The 17,297-nt window shown below is 37.8% G+C and overlaps 1 protein-coding gene across 1 annotated transcript in view; it reads left to right on the top strand.

The window, feature by feature from the left end:
* Nucleotides 1-17,297, top strand: part of NUFIP1 (nuclear FMR1 interacting protein 1) — a 46,250-nt gene that overhangs the window by 13,957 nt on the left and 14,996 nt on the right. Inside the window, exons 6-7 of the mRNA XM_082435396.1 lie at nucleotides 7,784-7,876; nucleotides 11,588-11,781. Coding sequence (XP_082291522.1) covers nucleotides 7,784-7,876; nucleotides 11,588-11,781 — 287 coding nt within the window. The remainder of the gene's footprint in view (nucleotides 1-7,783; nucleotides 7,877-11,587; nucleotides 11,782-17,297) is intronic.

Genomic DNA, 17,297 nt, shown 5'->3' with positions numbered 1-17,297 from the left:
TTGCATAGTACCTGGGATTTAGTATGTGGAGAATAAATATTTGTGGACTGAATTACTGTTAAATGGTGCAGTATGGGAAGAACCAGTCTTGGCATTGATAAAGAGCCTTAGCCAATTGCATGGTCAAACTTAGAAGTCAAAGGAGTTGGGACCGTGACGTGATTTGACTTAGTGAAGAATTCGAAGAAGTTCATATAAAGCTCCTTGCCTCTAGGTGGCTTCTTTACAGGTACAATTTTTTTCTTCTCATGACTCCACTTCACTCTGGGTTCTTGTTTTGTTTGTTTTTTATCTGTTGGGTGTATCTTTTTCTTACTATTTTGCACAGAGGAATAATCAAACAAGAAGAGTTAGCTCCACTTCCTGATAGTTTTTAAAGAGCTGGTGATGACAGTATTGAAGATTATTTCCTGCTAGATGGATTGGAAATTGCCTACCTGCAAAGGTTTTTCCCTGGTACTTTGCCCTGACTTTGGTCAGTTGGAAGTTGTTGCAGCTCAGTGGTGCCAGCCGCTGTTGTATATGTTTAATTCTTCTGAGGAGAATGATGATGGCTGCTAGTCAGCAATGATTATAAAGCAACTGAGAAGTTAACTAAGTAAGCTGTTTAATCTCTCAAGTTTTGAGTTCACTTAAGGCAATAGGGAAGTTCTGAAATGAGTTCCTGATTAACCAACTTTGGTTCTTTTATATCTAACGAGTGTTTAAATTAAGTCATTATATAAACTGGGAAAATTGGACCCACTATTAAATTAATGGTAGCCAGCTTCAGTGATTCTGTTCTACTATGTCTCTAACTGTTTTACTCTCCCACAATCCTCCACTCTACCCTCCTCAGCATATAAGAGGAAGGACCTCATCTAGTCTGGAGGAGTGGGGTGTTCCTTGACAAAGGGCAGTTGAGCTGAACTTAGACCTAATTAGGAAGAAATAAGGGAAGGCAGGGGCTAGTGCACAGACAGATTGGCATGAGTATAGGAACTTGAATATAGGTAAGAGATGATAGAAGCTTTTTTGAAAGATGGCAGTTGTGGGGACAGAGAGAACTCGGTGGATATAGAACATAAAAATGGGCACTGTTTGGTAATTGGACAGTTGTGAGGTTGAGGAGGAAAGAGGTTTTGAGGAGATGTCCAGGTTCCTCTGTGAAAGCACCTTTGTGAAAGGTGGTGCCTGTTACTCAGACAGGGAACCCTGGAAGAGAATCAGGTTTGGAGGTGTTGATTTAGGACATCGTTGAGTATGAGGAGATTCTGAGAGAACTATTTGAAGATGTTGTGTAAGCACTGGGACTCAGACCAGACTGGCTGGAGATAGATATTTTAAAATCATGAAACCATGAATGCAGAAGATACTCCCCACAGAGAGAGGGTAGAGTGGAAAGGGAAGATAGCCTAAAAGGGAGTTAAAACCAACAAGCCTGCTGAGCAAGAGCCAGAGAAGTAGAAGAAAACTCAGAATATGACCTGTCGTGGAAGCCAGTAGAGGGGAGGATTTCAAGAAGGAAGATGTGATTATCAGTGCAGATTGCTGTGGAAAGGTCAAATAAAACAAGAACAAAAAGTGACTGATTTTGTGACCTGTAGGGCCCCCTTGACGTGGATTCCAGATGATTGCTCCTTGGCCCTTCTTCTTGGAGTTTCCTGCCATCTGTCTCCACACCTCTCTGCAGCTCTGACAGCCTCCCCCATGATTTTTTTTATTTTTTAATATTTATTTATTTATTTGGCTGCGTTGGGTCTTAGTTGCGGCAGCAGGATATTCGTTGTGGCATATGGGATCTTCTGTTGCGGAGCGCAGGCTCTTTGTTGCTGCATGCGGGCTTCTCTCTAGTTGTGGTGCATGGGCTTTAGAGCTCACAGGCTCAGTAGTTGGAGCACGTGGGCTCTCTAGTTGTGGCGTGTGGGCTCTAAAGTGCACAGGCTCAGTAGTTGCGGCGTGCAGGCTTAGTTGCCCCGCAGCATGTGGGATCTTAGTTCCCTGACCAGGGATCGAACCCACATCCCCTGCATTGGAAGGTGGACTCTCAACCCCTGGACCACCAGGGAAGTCCCTCCCCCGTGATTCTTAACAAGACGGATTGCAGTTGCCTTTGCCACCCTGCCCTTGGCATATATATAGATGGTCCAACAGAAGTGTATATCCTTTGAATTCTGCTGACTTTTTGAGACTCACAGCTTACAATAAAGAGTTTCATCTGGCACCTTTTTACCTTCCGATTTCCAGTGTCCTTTACCTCCATGCAGTTTCTGCCACTTACTTTCATGGCCACCCTGTGGATCTTATCTTCTGGACTTTCTGCCCCAGAAATTTTGAAGTTGGGCTTACTCCTCTTTGGTCATAACTTTCATTCCATCCAACTGTCTCACTGTCACCTGTACCTGGTCCCGGACTAGTTGAGGCCTCCCACCTCTTACGCCCTTTACCTTCTTTTTCTCTCATTCCCCTTCCGTCTTTGCTTCTCTGCCAAGTTTAAGTCACTTCCACCACTCTCAGCAGCTCAGCTGCCTCATCCCATTGCCCTTCGTTACACCCACCTGGCAAAATCTCAGCTCTGGCTCAGTTGCTAAGTGTTGTTCAAGAAAACCACACAGTTGAAGTACACTCTGCAGGGGAATGCTCAGCAGTGTTGATCACACTTAAGGAATTGACTTTGACCAATGAGGTTAGGCTATTCTGTTTGTGTTTGTTTTTTTTCATGCAAAATGAAAATGAGATGCTAGTATGCATGTATTTCTTAGTTACATAGGTGACTATGTAGAATAAAATTTAAAAATAAATTTGTTAAACTGATTTTATTTTAGCCAGCTAAAATGCCAGTGAAAACAGCACCTTAGAACTGACAGTCAGGGTACTGTAATGTGGGCTTAACACATCTTTCCTGATTAATCCCACATTACTTGCTTATAGGAGTTCTTTGTTCCAGCCAGACTTGGTTTTTTTCTTTTTCATATCCCAAACAATTTTTTGAACTTTTAACCTCAGTTTTGATCATGCTGCTTCCAGAAAATCCTCCCTTCTCCATCCTTGAAGTTCTGCTCACTGCTTTAGTCCAACTGAAATCCTGCCAGACTGAAATTTTGGGAGTATTTTTCCTTATCTGCCTAGAGGGATATCTTGTCCCTCTTTGAATGTGGTATCCCCTCTGCCTCCTTAGTGTAGTTGCCCCTCATTATGGTCCTATTGATGAACTGTTTTGCTTATGTGTCTTTTTAAAAAAAATAAATTACAAGCTTTAGAAATGTAAGAACCATGGTTTGTGTGACTGTTTATATCCCATGGGGCCATAGGTAGAAGGGATGCTTATAAATGTTGATATATGTAAATGGGGCTTGAAAATATTTTTATTATGGGTGTAATTCTATTTTGGTATATACAAGTAAGTGGTTGGAGAAATCTTGCTGAGATTCATATTTTTAATTTATGTTTTAAACTATACCTTTGTCATTGTTAAAGAAATTGGGCAATGTTGATCTGATTAATAACTGTAGTTGGAGTTCAGTAATATAACTAATGGTACTTAAATTGCTGTGGTTTTGAACAATAAATTCTCACCACATAGAACAGATCATCACCAAGACAAACCAAATTGATCTGTATTTGAATGTATTACTTTCTACAGTAGCTTTCCCCATTTGAACGTGAACTCTGCCAGCTTGTGGTTTTGTGCAACAAGCGCTTTAAAGGAAAAAATTCCACTGGCTAGAGAAACTTAAGGAATATTAACATTTGAAGATGCAAACTAGCTTAGGTAGTACGTGTTTCTATAAAGTCCCTGGTAGAAGACTAGTTTGGTTTTGTAATGTAATCGAGAAATCTCAGCCACCTTTGAATTTATGTTGATGTACATTATAGCTTTGAATAACTTCCTGACAAGAGTTTAGCTTGAAATTAGAGGTGAACATTCAGTATTTGAAAAGGCAAAGATTGTTTTATATATGGCCAAGGTTACTGAGAAGAGATAGGAGTAGACTCTTGCCTTTAAGACCCTCACTGTAGTGGGAGGCGTAGGAAGAATACCCATAGGTGGCCATGAGAGCACAGGCAACTGAAGCGTTAATTGTTGCTGTGTGGGGATAACGGTCTGGTCAAGGGGCAGCTGGCGTCTTTGGAAGGCAGGGCAATCGGTTCGTTTTGCAAGGCTTCTTGTGAGAGGGGTCGTGCCACCCCTCCCCCCCCCAATTTATTTGAAGGTGATGTTTATTCTTTTTTAATGCATAGTTCTGACAAACATCCATAGTTGTGTTTAATTAAGAACTTTAAGCCTTTCCCCTAATAACCTGCAAAAAAAGAAACCCTAGCCAAAAAAACCCGTAGTGATTCTTTCTTAATTCCTGTCCTGTCGGGTACAAATGCTGTATGATTTGGCATTAGGAAAAATGAGTGGTAGAGGTTCGTTTCCCAAAGCTCTATTTTAGAGGCATTGAAACATATTTCACGGCAGATTGGGAGTCCACTAGGTGGAGTAGTTGTGTCATTTATTTTAATACTGCGGTTACCATGGCTCTGAGGAAACACTTTACTGCTGTGTCCCCAGTTCTTTCAGAATTCCAGCAGAGGGGCTGTGCTCCTAAAGAATACTACATCCTTTTGAAGCTTGGAAAGACTTTTAAATAAAAATGCAGTAGTGTTGAAGTAGCCGTGATTCAGGGAGAATAAAGAGGGATTGTGTTTTTCTACAGAAGAGGCTTAAGGGAAAAGCCAAGGAGTGGGTGGTGATTTGTGGCTAAGGAAAGAGAAAGGTAACCAGAATGAGATGTGCTAAGATAATGGTTGGTTCCGTGTTGCCAATTTATTGACTCTGGGGCTTAAGGATTGTCACTGGAGGCTTAAGGCTCAGGCAAGGGGAAGACAAAGAGGGGGCAAGAAATGAAAGAGGGAGAAGAGAGCAAGATAAAGAGCATACGGTTTCAGGGCCAGTTCCTTTTGGGGTGTTGGGAAAAGATGGAAGTAGGGAGAAAAGTGATTTTAGCAGATAAAAATAGAGAAACCAACTGTGAAAATACCACTTGTCACAGTCTTTATAGCTTTATAACATCCATTCTCTACCAGGAGGTATTGGACTAAATTTTATTGGTATGTATTGTGCAATGTAAGACAATTTGTGATTTTTTTCAACAGTTTTCTCTGGATTTGCGTACTTTAGAAACCTGAACTGTGTCCTTTATCAAAGATCCAGACTTTTCCTGATTCTTGTATCTCACTAGTATGTTGCTGGAAGGGGCTTCTGATTATTGTTGTATGTATAACTAGGTCTTGTGTTTCTGGTTTCCCATTTGGGGGGATAATTTGCTCTCTGGTACCCTTGTTTTCCCTAGTTTTTAGTCTCTAGGTTCTATGTAAATAAGAATGGTATAACTTTTGCAAGAAAATTTTATTAATTTAAGCACTGAAAAATAGAATCTTATAACTTTGGAAGGGATATAAAGATCCCCTACCTTTAGGAAAGTGATACTTTAGTCAGCCAGAAAGAAAAAGTGAGCTGTTTTAAAAGACTTCCACCAAAGGAGTTTCCACAACATTCTTGATGTCTCATTTAAGGAATTCTTTCTTATATCTCACCTAAAATCCACTTGCTGTAACAAACTGTTTATATTCCTTATCATTGAGAAGCATTTACATAGCTCATTGCTTATACATGAAACACTGTAGGACCAAGTCTTTATGCTTAGCATATGGCCCAACATGTTAAGGGTTGGTCTGTAACACTCAGAAGAAAAATGTTAAAGAAACACATTTTGTGTTTCTTTAACATTTTTAAGAATAAGTAAGAATAAGTGAATTTCAGAGGTGTGAAGAGTGTTGATTAGCTGTGAGTTACACGTCTAGACACTGTGGTGCCTGTGAAAGTCATCACCTTTTCCTCATCATTTCTTCTTCTGTGTAGTTTGTCTTCAGATTGAGAACAGCTGGCTGCCATCTTCTCTGTAAGACCATTTTTTGTCACTTCTCTTCCTCTTTTAAAGGCTGCAAATAGTTCCAGTTCCTTTCATCTTTCGTCAGAGGTTTTCTTTTTTCATCCTGTTAATCAGCTTTGAGTCTCTTTTGAATCCCCTCCAAGTTTTATTTTTCCTTAACATTCCTTTTCAGTTTAGAAGTACAAAACTGGATGGCAGTGCCCTGAGAGTTTCTGATCACCTTTGAGTGTCATGAGGGGATGATTTCACACTTGTACCTGTGCCAGAGTCCATTTCATATCACCTTAGATTATGTTTGCTTTCCAAAACTGTACTCGTGTGGTGCTGACTGCCTGTCAGATTTTTATCTCCTGTGACCTTGATCTTTTCCTCTTATGTTTATTTATAACTTGCACATTAATCATCTTTTATTTGTAGAGTTTATTTTTCTTGGCTGGATAGATTGCATTGCACTGTCCTCACTGAAATTCATTGCCTTCTTTTTCTGCTTACTTCACCACTTACTCAATGTCATTTCTATTCTTATCTTCCAGTGTGCCCAGCCCATGGGCTTCTATTGTCTGTGCTATCCCAGTCCGTGATGCAGATGTTAAAAAAAGAAGGGGGTAGAGACAGTGTCCTCGAAATGATGGCAGAATGTGATGTGTTGATGTTTCTCGAAATTTACTCTAATGAGCAGCCAGGCTGAGTGGTAGAGGGCTGTCTGTGTTCCCCTCCTTTCGTGCTTTTTATGCTCCTCGGATCTGTTCCTCTCACCACCAAAGTTTGGTGCCTCCATCACCACACAGCTGTGCTAAGGAACAAAGAAAGCTTTGTCAGAGCAATTCATCTTGCACGCTGCTGTCAGATTTAATTTTTTTCACTGCCTTGTTCATATCTTTCCCTGTTCATAACTTTCAGTGGCTCCCCAACACCACTGAATTAAAAATAAGCTTTCTCGTCTGGCATTCGAGGCACATTTGGGCCCCAGCCTCCCTTTCTGGTCTGATTGCCTGTAACTATTTCTTTAAGAATGAACCACTTGCCATTCTCTCACACTTTCTGAGGCCTTGGTTTGTCTGCATTGTTTGCTTAGAACACTCTGACCAAAAAAAAAAAAAAAAAAAAAGGTCCCTGGCAGTCCAGTGGTTAAGACTCTGTGCTTCCACTGCATGGGGCATGGGTTCGATCCCTGGTTGATCCCACAGGCCATGTGGCGCGGCCAAAAAAAAAAAAAAAGCACATGCTGACGCTTTTCCATCAGATTTTTGTCTGTTAACACCATTTAAGACCAGTGTCTTTCATGTTCCTTTCTTTGTGGATTTCTCCATCTAGATATGATCTTTCCTTCCTACCCTCCCTTATACTCCTTAGGGTGCTTATTATATTTTGTCTTTTGTTTTAACTAGTCTTTAGAAATAACCATGCTTTTCTTAACCTTCCTGGTAGACTGTAGCTTTTTTTTTTAAGAACTGTCTCTTCCTCATTTTGGTAACTTTGGATATACCTCCTAGTATGTATTTGCATAAGTAGATGCATAAGAAAATACATTTTTTCTTATAGTATTTACGGGTATGTGCCAAATAAATGAACTGTATATCAGTTTCAGCACATTATATGATGTATTTGATTTAAATTCTATTGTAAGCTCCTTACTTGGTAACAGACTGGTAGCAGAGTTTGGACTGGCAGCTGGTATACACTTTGAGTAGCATTGTTAGAGTCTACTTTTTCACCCTTAAAAAAATTCTAGAAGGAATTAAAAGTTTTTATCAATTTACTGTATTAGTCATTAAACAAAAATTGTTAAATGCAGCAATTGCTTGATTGCATAATTAAAATTTACTCTAAAAGCCCTTTTATAATGGACTTTTATTGTTCTCTAGAAATTACCCAACTCTGGCTAATATTGAAAGGAAGAAAAAGTTAAAAATTGAAAAGGAAAAGCGAGGAGCAGTGTTGACAACGACACAGTATGGGTAAGTTCCTTAAAATTGCTTGTACACTCAATGCTTATTTTAAATGAATGTATGTACTTATAAATAATAAAAAAGAGCATACACCCAAATCCTAAAACCTCTATACTTTCAATTCTGAAATCTTTGCTTTTGTAACTTTTTTACTTAAAAATTTTAAAATTATATTTTAAAATAAGTAGTACCCTATATTTATGTGGTTTTCAAAATGATTTACAGTAACAAGTCTTTTCTGTCTTTGTCTCCTAGCTAAACGGTTCTCCTTCCCAGAGGCAACCCATTTTATCTTTCTAGAGATATTTCATCTTTATATAGCACATAGATAATAGTCTTTTTTTTCCTTTTTTGATACTATTGTACATCTTGCTTTTTTTAGCCAAATAATATACTTGGAGATTGTCCTGTGTTGACATATAAACAAGACTCCTCATTCTCTGAGGGTGTGTAAGAAGCATAAGAATATCCCACAGGGTCTTTTTTTTAAAAAAAAAAACAATTCTCTACTGACAGACATTTAAGTTTTCACCAGTCTTTTACTAATAAAAAGTTGCCATTATTGCCCTGTACATACATTTTACACATGTGCAGATATTTCTGAGCATGGACTCCTAGAAGTGGTTTTGCTGAGTCAAAAGACATGTGTATTTATAATATTGATAGCTAACTGCCAAATGCCTATCATAGAAGCTATTGTAGTTTACTCTCCCACCAGCAGTATATGAGACATCCCGTTTTCCCCAATGCCTCACCTTCATAGAATTTTTTCCATTTTGTTTTGTACTGAAGTGTACAGCTGAATGAATTTATATACATTCACATACCTACATACCCATGTAACTTCCACACATTAATAATATGTACAACGTCTTTACCTCACAAAGCTTTCTCTCTTAGGCCCTCCTTAGTTCCATGCCTCCCCACAAAGGTAACCTCCTTTCTGATTTCTATCATCATAGATTTATTTTTCCTGTTCTTAGAACCTTGTATAAGTGGAATCATATAGTATTGATGTGTCTTCTTTAGTGTGTAGTTTCTGTGGCTCAAAATTATCTTGTGAGATTCATCCGTATTGTTGTGTATAGCTGTAAATCCATTCTTATTGCTATATAGAACTTAAGTGTGAGACTACATATTCATTCTACTATTGGTCATTTGGGTTGTTTCCAATTTGGGCTTTTATGAATAAAGCTGCTATGAACATTCTTTTAAGTGTCTTTCGTGGACATAAGTACTTGTTTCTTGTTTACATTGACCACACACACACACACACACACACACACACACACACACACACACACACACACACACACACACACACACTAGGTCATACTAGATATTTAGTTGTAATAGATACAGTCAAACAGTTTTCCAAAACACTTGTACTAATTTATACTCCTACTGACTCTGCATCTAATTGCTGTGTGTCCTGGTCAATGCATAGTATTGTTATATCTTTTCCTCATGTTATACCATTTCCCTCATGACTAACGATGTTGGACATCTTTTTATATGCTTATCCGTCATGTTGATATTCTCTTGTGAAGTGCCAGTTCAAGTCTTAGACCACTTTTTTTTTTAAAAGGGTTTTTTTTAAATTATGTGTAGCATAGACAAAATTATTTAAGTCAATAAATTTTTAAGGAATTTCATGTATTCTGATTCTTTCCACTGCCAATCACCTTAGTTCCTCCAAACTCATAATCTTCAAGATAAAATAGCCCTTCAAAAAGAAGTTGTCATGTTAGCCCACAATTCTTTTAGTTGGGCTTCTTTGATCTCCAGTGGAATATGGACACACTTCAAAATTCCACACCTGTAATCTTTGGGATCCAGTTTCCTCAAGCGATTTGCTTTAGGACAGTGTTTAGGGTCAGGAGATGGATCTGCTTGGTTCTGAATTTGACATCCTCTAAAAATGTGTTAGGTTCAAATCATATTCACTCCTAAGCCATCACACCCTAGAACAGTACAGATCATTGGGATCTGCCAATACGTTTTTAAAATCCAGACACTGTGTTCAAAATAAAAGCTTAAAAAAAGAAGCCATCTTTGTTTCATGTCAACATTAAAATTAGAGTACTAAATCAATACAGCTGATAATTTAAAAGCTTAAGATATGAGGGAAATTATCAGCTCTATAGTCCTGGAAGCAATCTTTATGTTTATCAGTGCACCCCCAGCACTTGATTCTCTTTTAGGTATCATGTTCCTTCTTACCTGTATCAAAACTCATACTGAACAATGAGTTCTGGGTTGCAAAAGAGGATTTATTTTTGCCCCTGTCTAGAAGTCTTTGTCCACAAATTAAACAAAAACAAACACAAATGCTATTGACCACTTATTAATTGGGTTGCTTTTCTTGATTAGTAGGAGTTATTTACTTGGATACAAATCCTTTTTTGCATAGAGTATAGGTAGCGCAGATATATATAGTCTTACAATTTGTGGCTTGCCTTTTTACCCTTAATAGGTGTCTTTTTTTTTTTTCTCTCCATATGATAGTCTTAACTGCTCAGATATCTGGGGTCAGCTGGGGGTTATTTGGTGATCTTGACAAGGCTTAGTCACAGCTGGGGGTTGGTTAGCTGATGGTTGGGATGCCTATATAGTTACTATTCGTGGCACTCTTCGTTCTTTAGCGTAGATCCATCTTTCCATCTGATACCATTTTCCTTTTGCCTAAAAGACTTCCTATAACATTTCTTATAGTGAGGGTCTGCTGGAGATGACTTCTTTCAGCTTTGTGTGTCTGAAAAGATCTTTATTTTACCTTCCTATTGGAAAGATTTTTGCTAGATACATAATTCTAGCTTAACAGTTTTCTAAAAATTTTATAGTACTTTAAAGATGTTGCCCCATTGTTTTCTTATTTGCATTGTTTCCAAGAGAAATCTGCTGTCATCATTTTGTTCCTCTATATAAAATACCTTTTATCTCTGGCTGCTTTTAAGATTTTCTCTTTTTCACTAGCTTTGAGCAATTTGATTATTATGTGCCTTGGTATTATTTTCTTACTGTGTTTTATTGTCCATTGAGAGTATACGTAATGAACCTTTTTTTTAAAATGGTCTTTGTTTTCCTATGCATAGTTTACATAAGCATGTGCTCACATAAGTATTTGTTTTCCTCCTAAGAGTAGTAATTGCTGTGGTTTGAGAGGGCGCTTGATCTGAGCTAGCTGTGAAATTGTGCTTGGTCTATGATCTTTAAGTTTATCCTCCTGTAATGTGAAGAGAATAATACCTGTCTAATCTATTTCAAGGAGTTACCATGAAGTTTAAACAAGAAACGAGGTAGCATATTTGTAAAAGCATCAGAAACTTTAAGACTACTTACAATTAACAAGATAAGAGTTAATGCACTTTGTAAAGTCTAAGGAACATTTTATCTTAATGTATAATAGGAATGAAAGAATGCTGCCAATTAAATTCACTTGCTGTTGATTGTACAACATAGCCCAGTTTCAGAGGGATTACATTATGGGAGGAAATGTGCAATTTAGAATTGATAAAGTATGGTATATTGTGGTATGTTATCCTTTTAAAGTTCTACTTTGGAAGTCATTGAATTTATTTTTTTCTGGTCTCTTTAATGTACTAGGTGACAGGTGATTTATTTGACGGCTAAGTTTCTTTTGCATTCAGTAATCTTTTTCAAATTTTTCTTGAAAGGTCAGTGCCTTTTATATTAAGAATTGCATTTTTCTTACTCCAGCAAGATGAAGGGGATGGCCAGACATTCACAGATGGCAAAAATCAGAAGTCCTGGCAAACGTCACAAATGGAAAAATGGTCGTGCTGGACAGAGAGCAGCCATTGAGTCAGGCAATCCCTTGTGTGATTCAAAGCCTGAAAGTACACCCGAGGCAAATTCAGACCCTTTGGGTGTTTTGGTAAACACCGATTCCGGTAAGCTAAATAAGAAAACACCGTGTTTTTAAGAGTATAGCCAATGATGCAGAAATTGATTCTTCACATCCTTGTTTGGGGAGAGTTTAATGGCAAAAATGTAAAAAGGTAGAATGATGCTTTTGTTCTTAATAGGAGTGTTTTGTCAAAAACCTTGTTTAAAGAAATTTTTTCTGAATCTTGGGAATGAATGCATGAGGCAGGCAGAATGTGGGAAAAAGATTATATTTATTGGATAATTTCCTTAGTATCATATAATCTTGGAAATTTTCTTAAGATTATTTTGAATGTATAGATATTGTAGATTCATATTTGCACCATTATGTGAATTTTCCCACCTAGAAAGCAGGAATTCCAATGAAAGCCAGTATTTATGCTGCTCAGCATGAACATGGTCTCTTTGGGTAAATAATATTAATTCCATATATTTAAATAATACTGTTCTTCCTCAGAGCATAGAATATATTTATGTGTGTTTATTGTTTTTTCTTAAATTCCTTCTAGAATTTAAGAGATAAGTTTACTGTTGCTTATAAGTTGAGAAATTAAAGGACCAAAATGTTGCTGTCACAGAAAGATACCGCTAAGGCTTCATTTCTCTTCTGAAAAATAAAAATGTTTATGTAAATATTTTACCACCTTTCCTTCCAATAACGATGTGAGGCTTTATCCAGTTGCTAGTGATTCTTCTTTTGCAAAGGGGTGTTATTGATGTTACATTGCAGGTTTGCTAGCAGGCTCTGCTCAGCTTGGGGGAAAGCAGCTTCTACGACAATCACAGATTATGTTATAAATTTATTTATTTATTTTTGGCTGTGTTGAGTCTTCGTTGCTGCACGCAGGCTTTCTCTAGTTGCAGCGAGCAGAGGCTACTCTTCGTTGCAGTGTGCGGGCTTCTCATTATGGTGGCTTCTCTTTGTTGCAGAGCACAGGCTGTAGGCACGTGGGCTTCAGTAGTTGTGACTTGCGGGCTCTAGAGCTCAGGCTCAGTAGTTGTGGCGCACAGGCTTAGTTGCTCCGCCACATGTGGAATCTTCCCAGACGAGGGATCGAACCCATGTCCCCTGCACTGGCAGGCGATTCTTAACCACTGCGCCACCAGGGAAGCCCCGTGGCAGATGACTGAATTTATGGATGGGAAGAAACAGGGGGATAACTACTGCATTGACTAAATCAGGATGGAAAAGATCTTGGCATAAGGGAATGTTGGGCTAAGAGTGACAAGATACAATTTACTAGGAATAATAATAATAAATTATTTTAACACCAACTAACACTTATTGAGTAAGGTATTGGGTTGGCCAAAAAGTTTGTTTGGGTTTTTCCGTAACATCTTACAGAAAAACCCAAACGAACTTTTTGGCCAACCCAATACTTACTGTGCTCTAAATGCTTTGTATATATTAGCTCTTTTCCTCATGACAACGTTTTACTTATGTACAGATGCTACTTCCATTTTCGAACCAAGGAACTTAGAGTGAGTAATTTACCTTAGTCATGCTGCTAGTTAATGGCAGAGCCAGAATTAGAACTTAGGTGTCTAACTCCTCGTATACTATACTACCTCTACACGTGAAGTCTGCATTTGGCCAAAAAAATATTGTAGGAGTCTAGGATAGTTGAGATGTGGGAGAGAGTTTTAAAAAGGCATCTTCTTATCCTTGCTGCTAGCAAGGCAAAGACAGAAGACATTTTGGGCCAGGGCTGAATTTACTCTTGGGCACTGATTTTTTTTCCTTCAAAAAATGTTGGATAGAGCCCACATACTTCTTCAAACTTACAGTTTGTGACCTTGATGATGAAATACAATCTGTACCTAAATATAAACTTCCATGTTGTTAAAATACTTGAAACACAAATGTGAAGACTACTGTTATAAACAGTGTTACTAATTTGAAAATTACATAATTCTTCCCTTTATGCAATTTTCTAAATGAACATTTGAAGGATTCTGTAATACTGAATACTCTGTTTTTGCATTGTTAGCTTTGGTTGGGTTATTCTGTTTTCTCATTTTTAAAGAAGTGTTTCAGTGTGTCAATCTGGTGAAACACTAACAAAAAGATGAGTATATCTTGCCTCTATTTGTATCTAGATCTTCAAGGGACACCTTAGACCTGAGAAACAATAGTTAAATGCCTTTCATCCTCATGGTAGAAAGCATTCAGTCAGATCTAGGAGCAGTTGAATGAGAGTAGCAAGTAATTTTGTTTTGGCTTAATGTTGAAACTCTTACCTATTCTGAAGGTCAGAGATGAAAATGTAAGTCTTGAATATAAAAATCCTAAAAGTAAGCTGTAAATTTATAATATTGTTCTTTGAGGAAACCAAAATACCCACAATCAAATTATGGTAGCTTAATTTTGTAGGAAAGATTCCATTTAAATTTATGTTATTCTTTACCTGGGATTTCTTCTGGACTTTCACATTTTCCAAATCAATGTTTCAGAGTGTTGGTTTTTCAACTTTCCACTCCAGGTATAGCTACAGAAAACCATATGTACCATTTTTTCACATGCCCTAGATATTCTCAGCTTCTCGACTTTGCAGTTTATCAGTTTTACCTTGTTTGGAGGCAGCTTCCTTTACATGGGCCAGAGCCGGCCAACCTTCATTAAGATCTAGTTGTGCTTGTTATTCAAGTTGTCGGTGGCAGGGCAGCATTGTGACAACGTGGCCCTATTCATGCTCCAATGTGGCAGTTGACACTTTTCAGCACTAAGCTCACTTTGAAAATAAAGATCCCAATTTCTTTTATTTTTGCCTTTTTTGGGCTTAGAACCTTATCTAGACAGCAGCATTCACATTTAGACAAGATAGTAGTTCTTGAGAATCTCTATAAACCTCATGTCATGTTTAGAAAATCACGCCTGAGCCCACCTTTTTTTGATGGTAGTTGGTAGTTTGTGAACCCTCATTAATTGTGCAGATGCTTTATTTATTTATTTTTAAAGATGGAGAATTTTTAAATTAAATTAAGTTAATTAATTAATTTATTTTTGGCTGCATTGGGTCCCCACTGCTGCGCGTGGTCTTTCTCTAGTTGTGGTGAGCAGAGGCTACTCTTTGTTGCCATGCGCGGGCTTCTCATTGCAGTGGCTTTTCTTGTTGCGGAGCACAGGCTCCAGGCGCACGGGCTTCAGTAGTTGTGGCGCATGGGCCCAGCTGCTCCACGGCATGTGGGATCCTCCTGGACCAGGGATTGAACCCATGTCCCCTGCATTGGCAGGTGGACTCTTAACCACTGTGCCACCAGGGAAGTCCCTGTGCCGATGCTTTAAATTGGGAATTGACATTGTTTCAAAAGGAAAGCCTGTCATTTGGAGTCTCTCAACTTATGAGTTTTGAGTATGGCCTGTTGTCACTAGATTTGCTTGGTGGTGCTCTGCTCTTGTTTAAATACAGCAGGTTCTATGGCTTTCCTGGCGCGTGGTTTTAACAAGTATTGTCTGGGCTAGAAGGAAAGGAGCTGGTCAGTAATGTGTCCTTGAGCATCACTGACTAAAGTGCCTCAGTGTCCACAAAACAGAAAGGATCCAGTTTGTTAGTCATTCATTATAACAAATATAGCTATTGTCATAGAACACTGGGACATCAGTCTAACTATGCATCGAGGTAAGCTAGATGGCTTCTGTTGTTAAAAAGGTAGGCATTCAAGTAAGAAAGTAAGCTGGCCTAGCACATCAGAAATCATGAATTTCCAATGTTAAATACCTGGTTTTGAGGTTTGGAAACTGTAAACCAAAGTTCGCATTTTTTTAGAGTGACTTTTTCAATATATAGCTTTTTCTTTGTGAGAATTTATAAATCATCTTGGGGTTACAGCATATAATTGTGCTTTGTTCCATAAAGGCAATAGGAAATAGTAGTGGGAGAGGAGGGTGGCACAAATAAAAAAGTTGTAGAAAGAAGCCAGATGAGAAGCTTTTTCTAATGTTTAGAGTTGGGTAAGACATTCAAAGGGCAGTTTGTTTTTTTTCATTTCAATAGGGATTTACTGAGGTCCTACATTTTGCTTGCCCAGCCCTATAATTCAGTAAAGTCTTTCCCTGCCTTCAAGAAACTCATAGTCTAGTGATAATTTTTAGATTAAAAAAATTTTTGGTCATTGGGAACATGATGTGTATGTATGAGAGAGAGCGGTGAGATTTACCCTAAGAAAAGTGTCACTATTTTTTTTTTTTTAACAGTAAGAGATATTATTGGAGTTGGTATTTATAATGCTTTTAAGGTTTGATTTTATAATCTTCATTGCTATTATTTTTGTACTGGTATTTTTATTTTAAGTTTTTAAAATTTTTCCTAATTTTTTAATTTTTTTCAATTATAGAAACTTTTATTATCCTAAATTAGGCCCATCAAAATTTTTATCACACATTAATATTAAATTGTATAAGACCTTAAAATATTACTCAGGGATCTTTTTCATTATTTTATTTTTATTTTTTATGGTTTCTGTTTTTTTTTTAATTTTTAATGGAATATAGTTGACTTACGGTGTTGTGTTAGTTTCAAGTGGACAGCAAAGTGAATCAGTTATACATATACATACATCCACTCTTTTTTAGATTCTTTTCCCATATAGGTCATTACAGAGTACTGAGTAGACTTCCCTGTGCTACACAGTAGGTCCTTATTAGTTATCTATTTATATATAGGAGTGTGTATATGTCAATCCCAATCTCCCAATTTATCCCTCCCCCCCTTACCCCCCGTAACCATAAGTTTGTTTTCTACATCTGTAACTCTATTTCTGTTTTGTAAATAAGCTCATTTGTACTCTTTAAAAATTCCACATATAAGCGATACCATATGATATTTGTCTTTCTCTGACTTTACTCAGTATGACAATCTCTAGGTCCAACCATGTTGCTGCAAATATACTGGTATTTTTAGTTTAGAGAGATGTTTTGTTGGCTGTTTTTATTAAAACGTGGGTGAAGTTTCTTGAGTATTATTTTATCAGCTCTGCCTATGGCATAGTCATTCCAAGATGGCTGCTAGAAATGCCTACGTTAGAACTGCCAAGTAGATCTGAGCGTCTTTGTGAACAGCCTTCTGTTTTTGAGATGAAGAGCCACCATAGAGGATGTTTTGATAGTGCCAAAAGTGTCATTACATGTGGTGGGTCCCCAAAACATAACTGAGGGGGACGAAATAGGAAAAGAGGTGTTCATTTGTATGAACTCCTAGCTCTTACCCTTGGGAAGGCAGTTAAGTGTAGTGAACTTTGTGACACTCCTCATAATGAGTACACCACCCACTCACGTTGTGGTTTTAATGTATGTCTAAAATTCTTTGCTATTCCTTGCTTCAAGAGGTGGAGCTTAATTTCCCTCCCCGTGAATGTGGGCTGGACTTAGTGACCTGTTTCTAGAAATAGAATAATGAAAGAGCAGAATAATAACATTATGGTGGAGACTACCAAGTGATCATGGTTAATATCACCAGTAATAGGTTGAGATGTACCCCCTGATATGTGATGAGAAGGTCACTACCTAAAATCCACAGCCCCA

This window comes from Balaenoptera physalus, assembly GCF_965194825.1.
Source record: "Balaenoptera physalus genome assembly, chromosome: 18".
Classification (NCBI taxonomy): domain Eukaryota; kingdom Metazoa; phylum Chordata; class Mammalia; order Artiodactyla; family Balaenopteridae; genus Balaenoptera; species Balaenoptera physalus.
The sequence above is the reverse complement of the archived record's forward strand: the minus strand, read 5'-3'. Positions and strand labels throughout refer to the sequence as shown.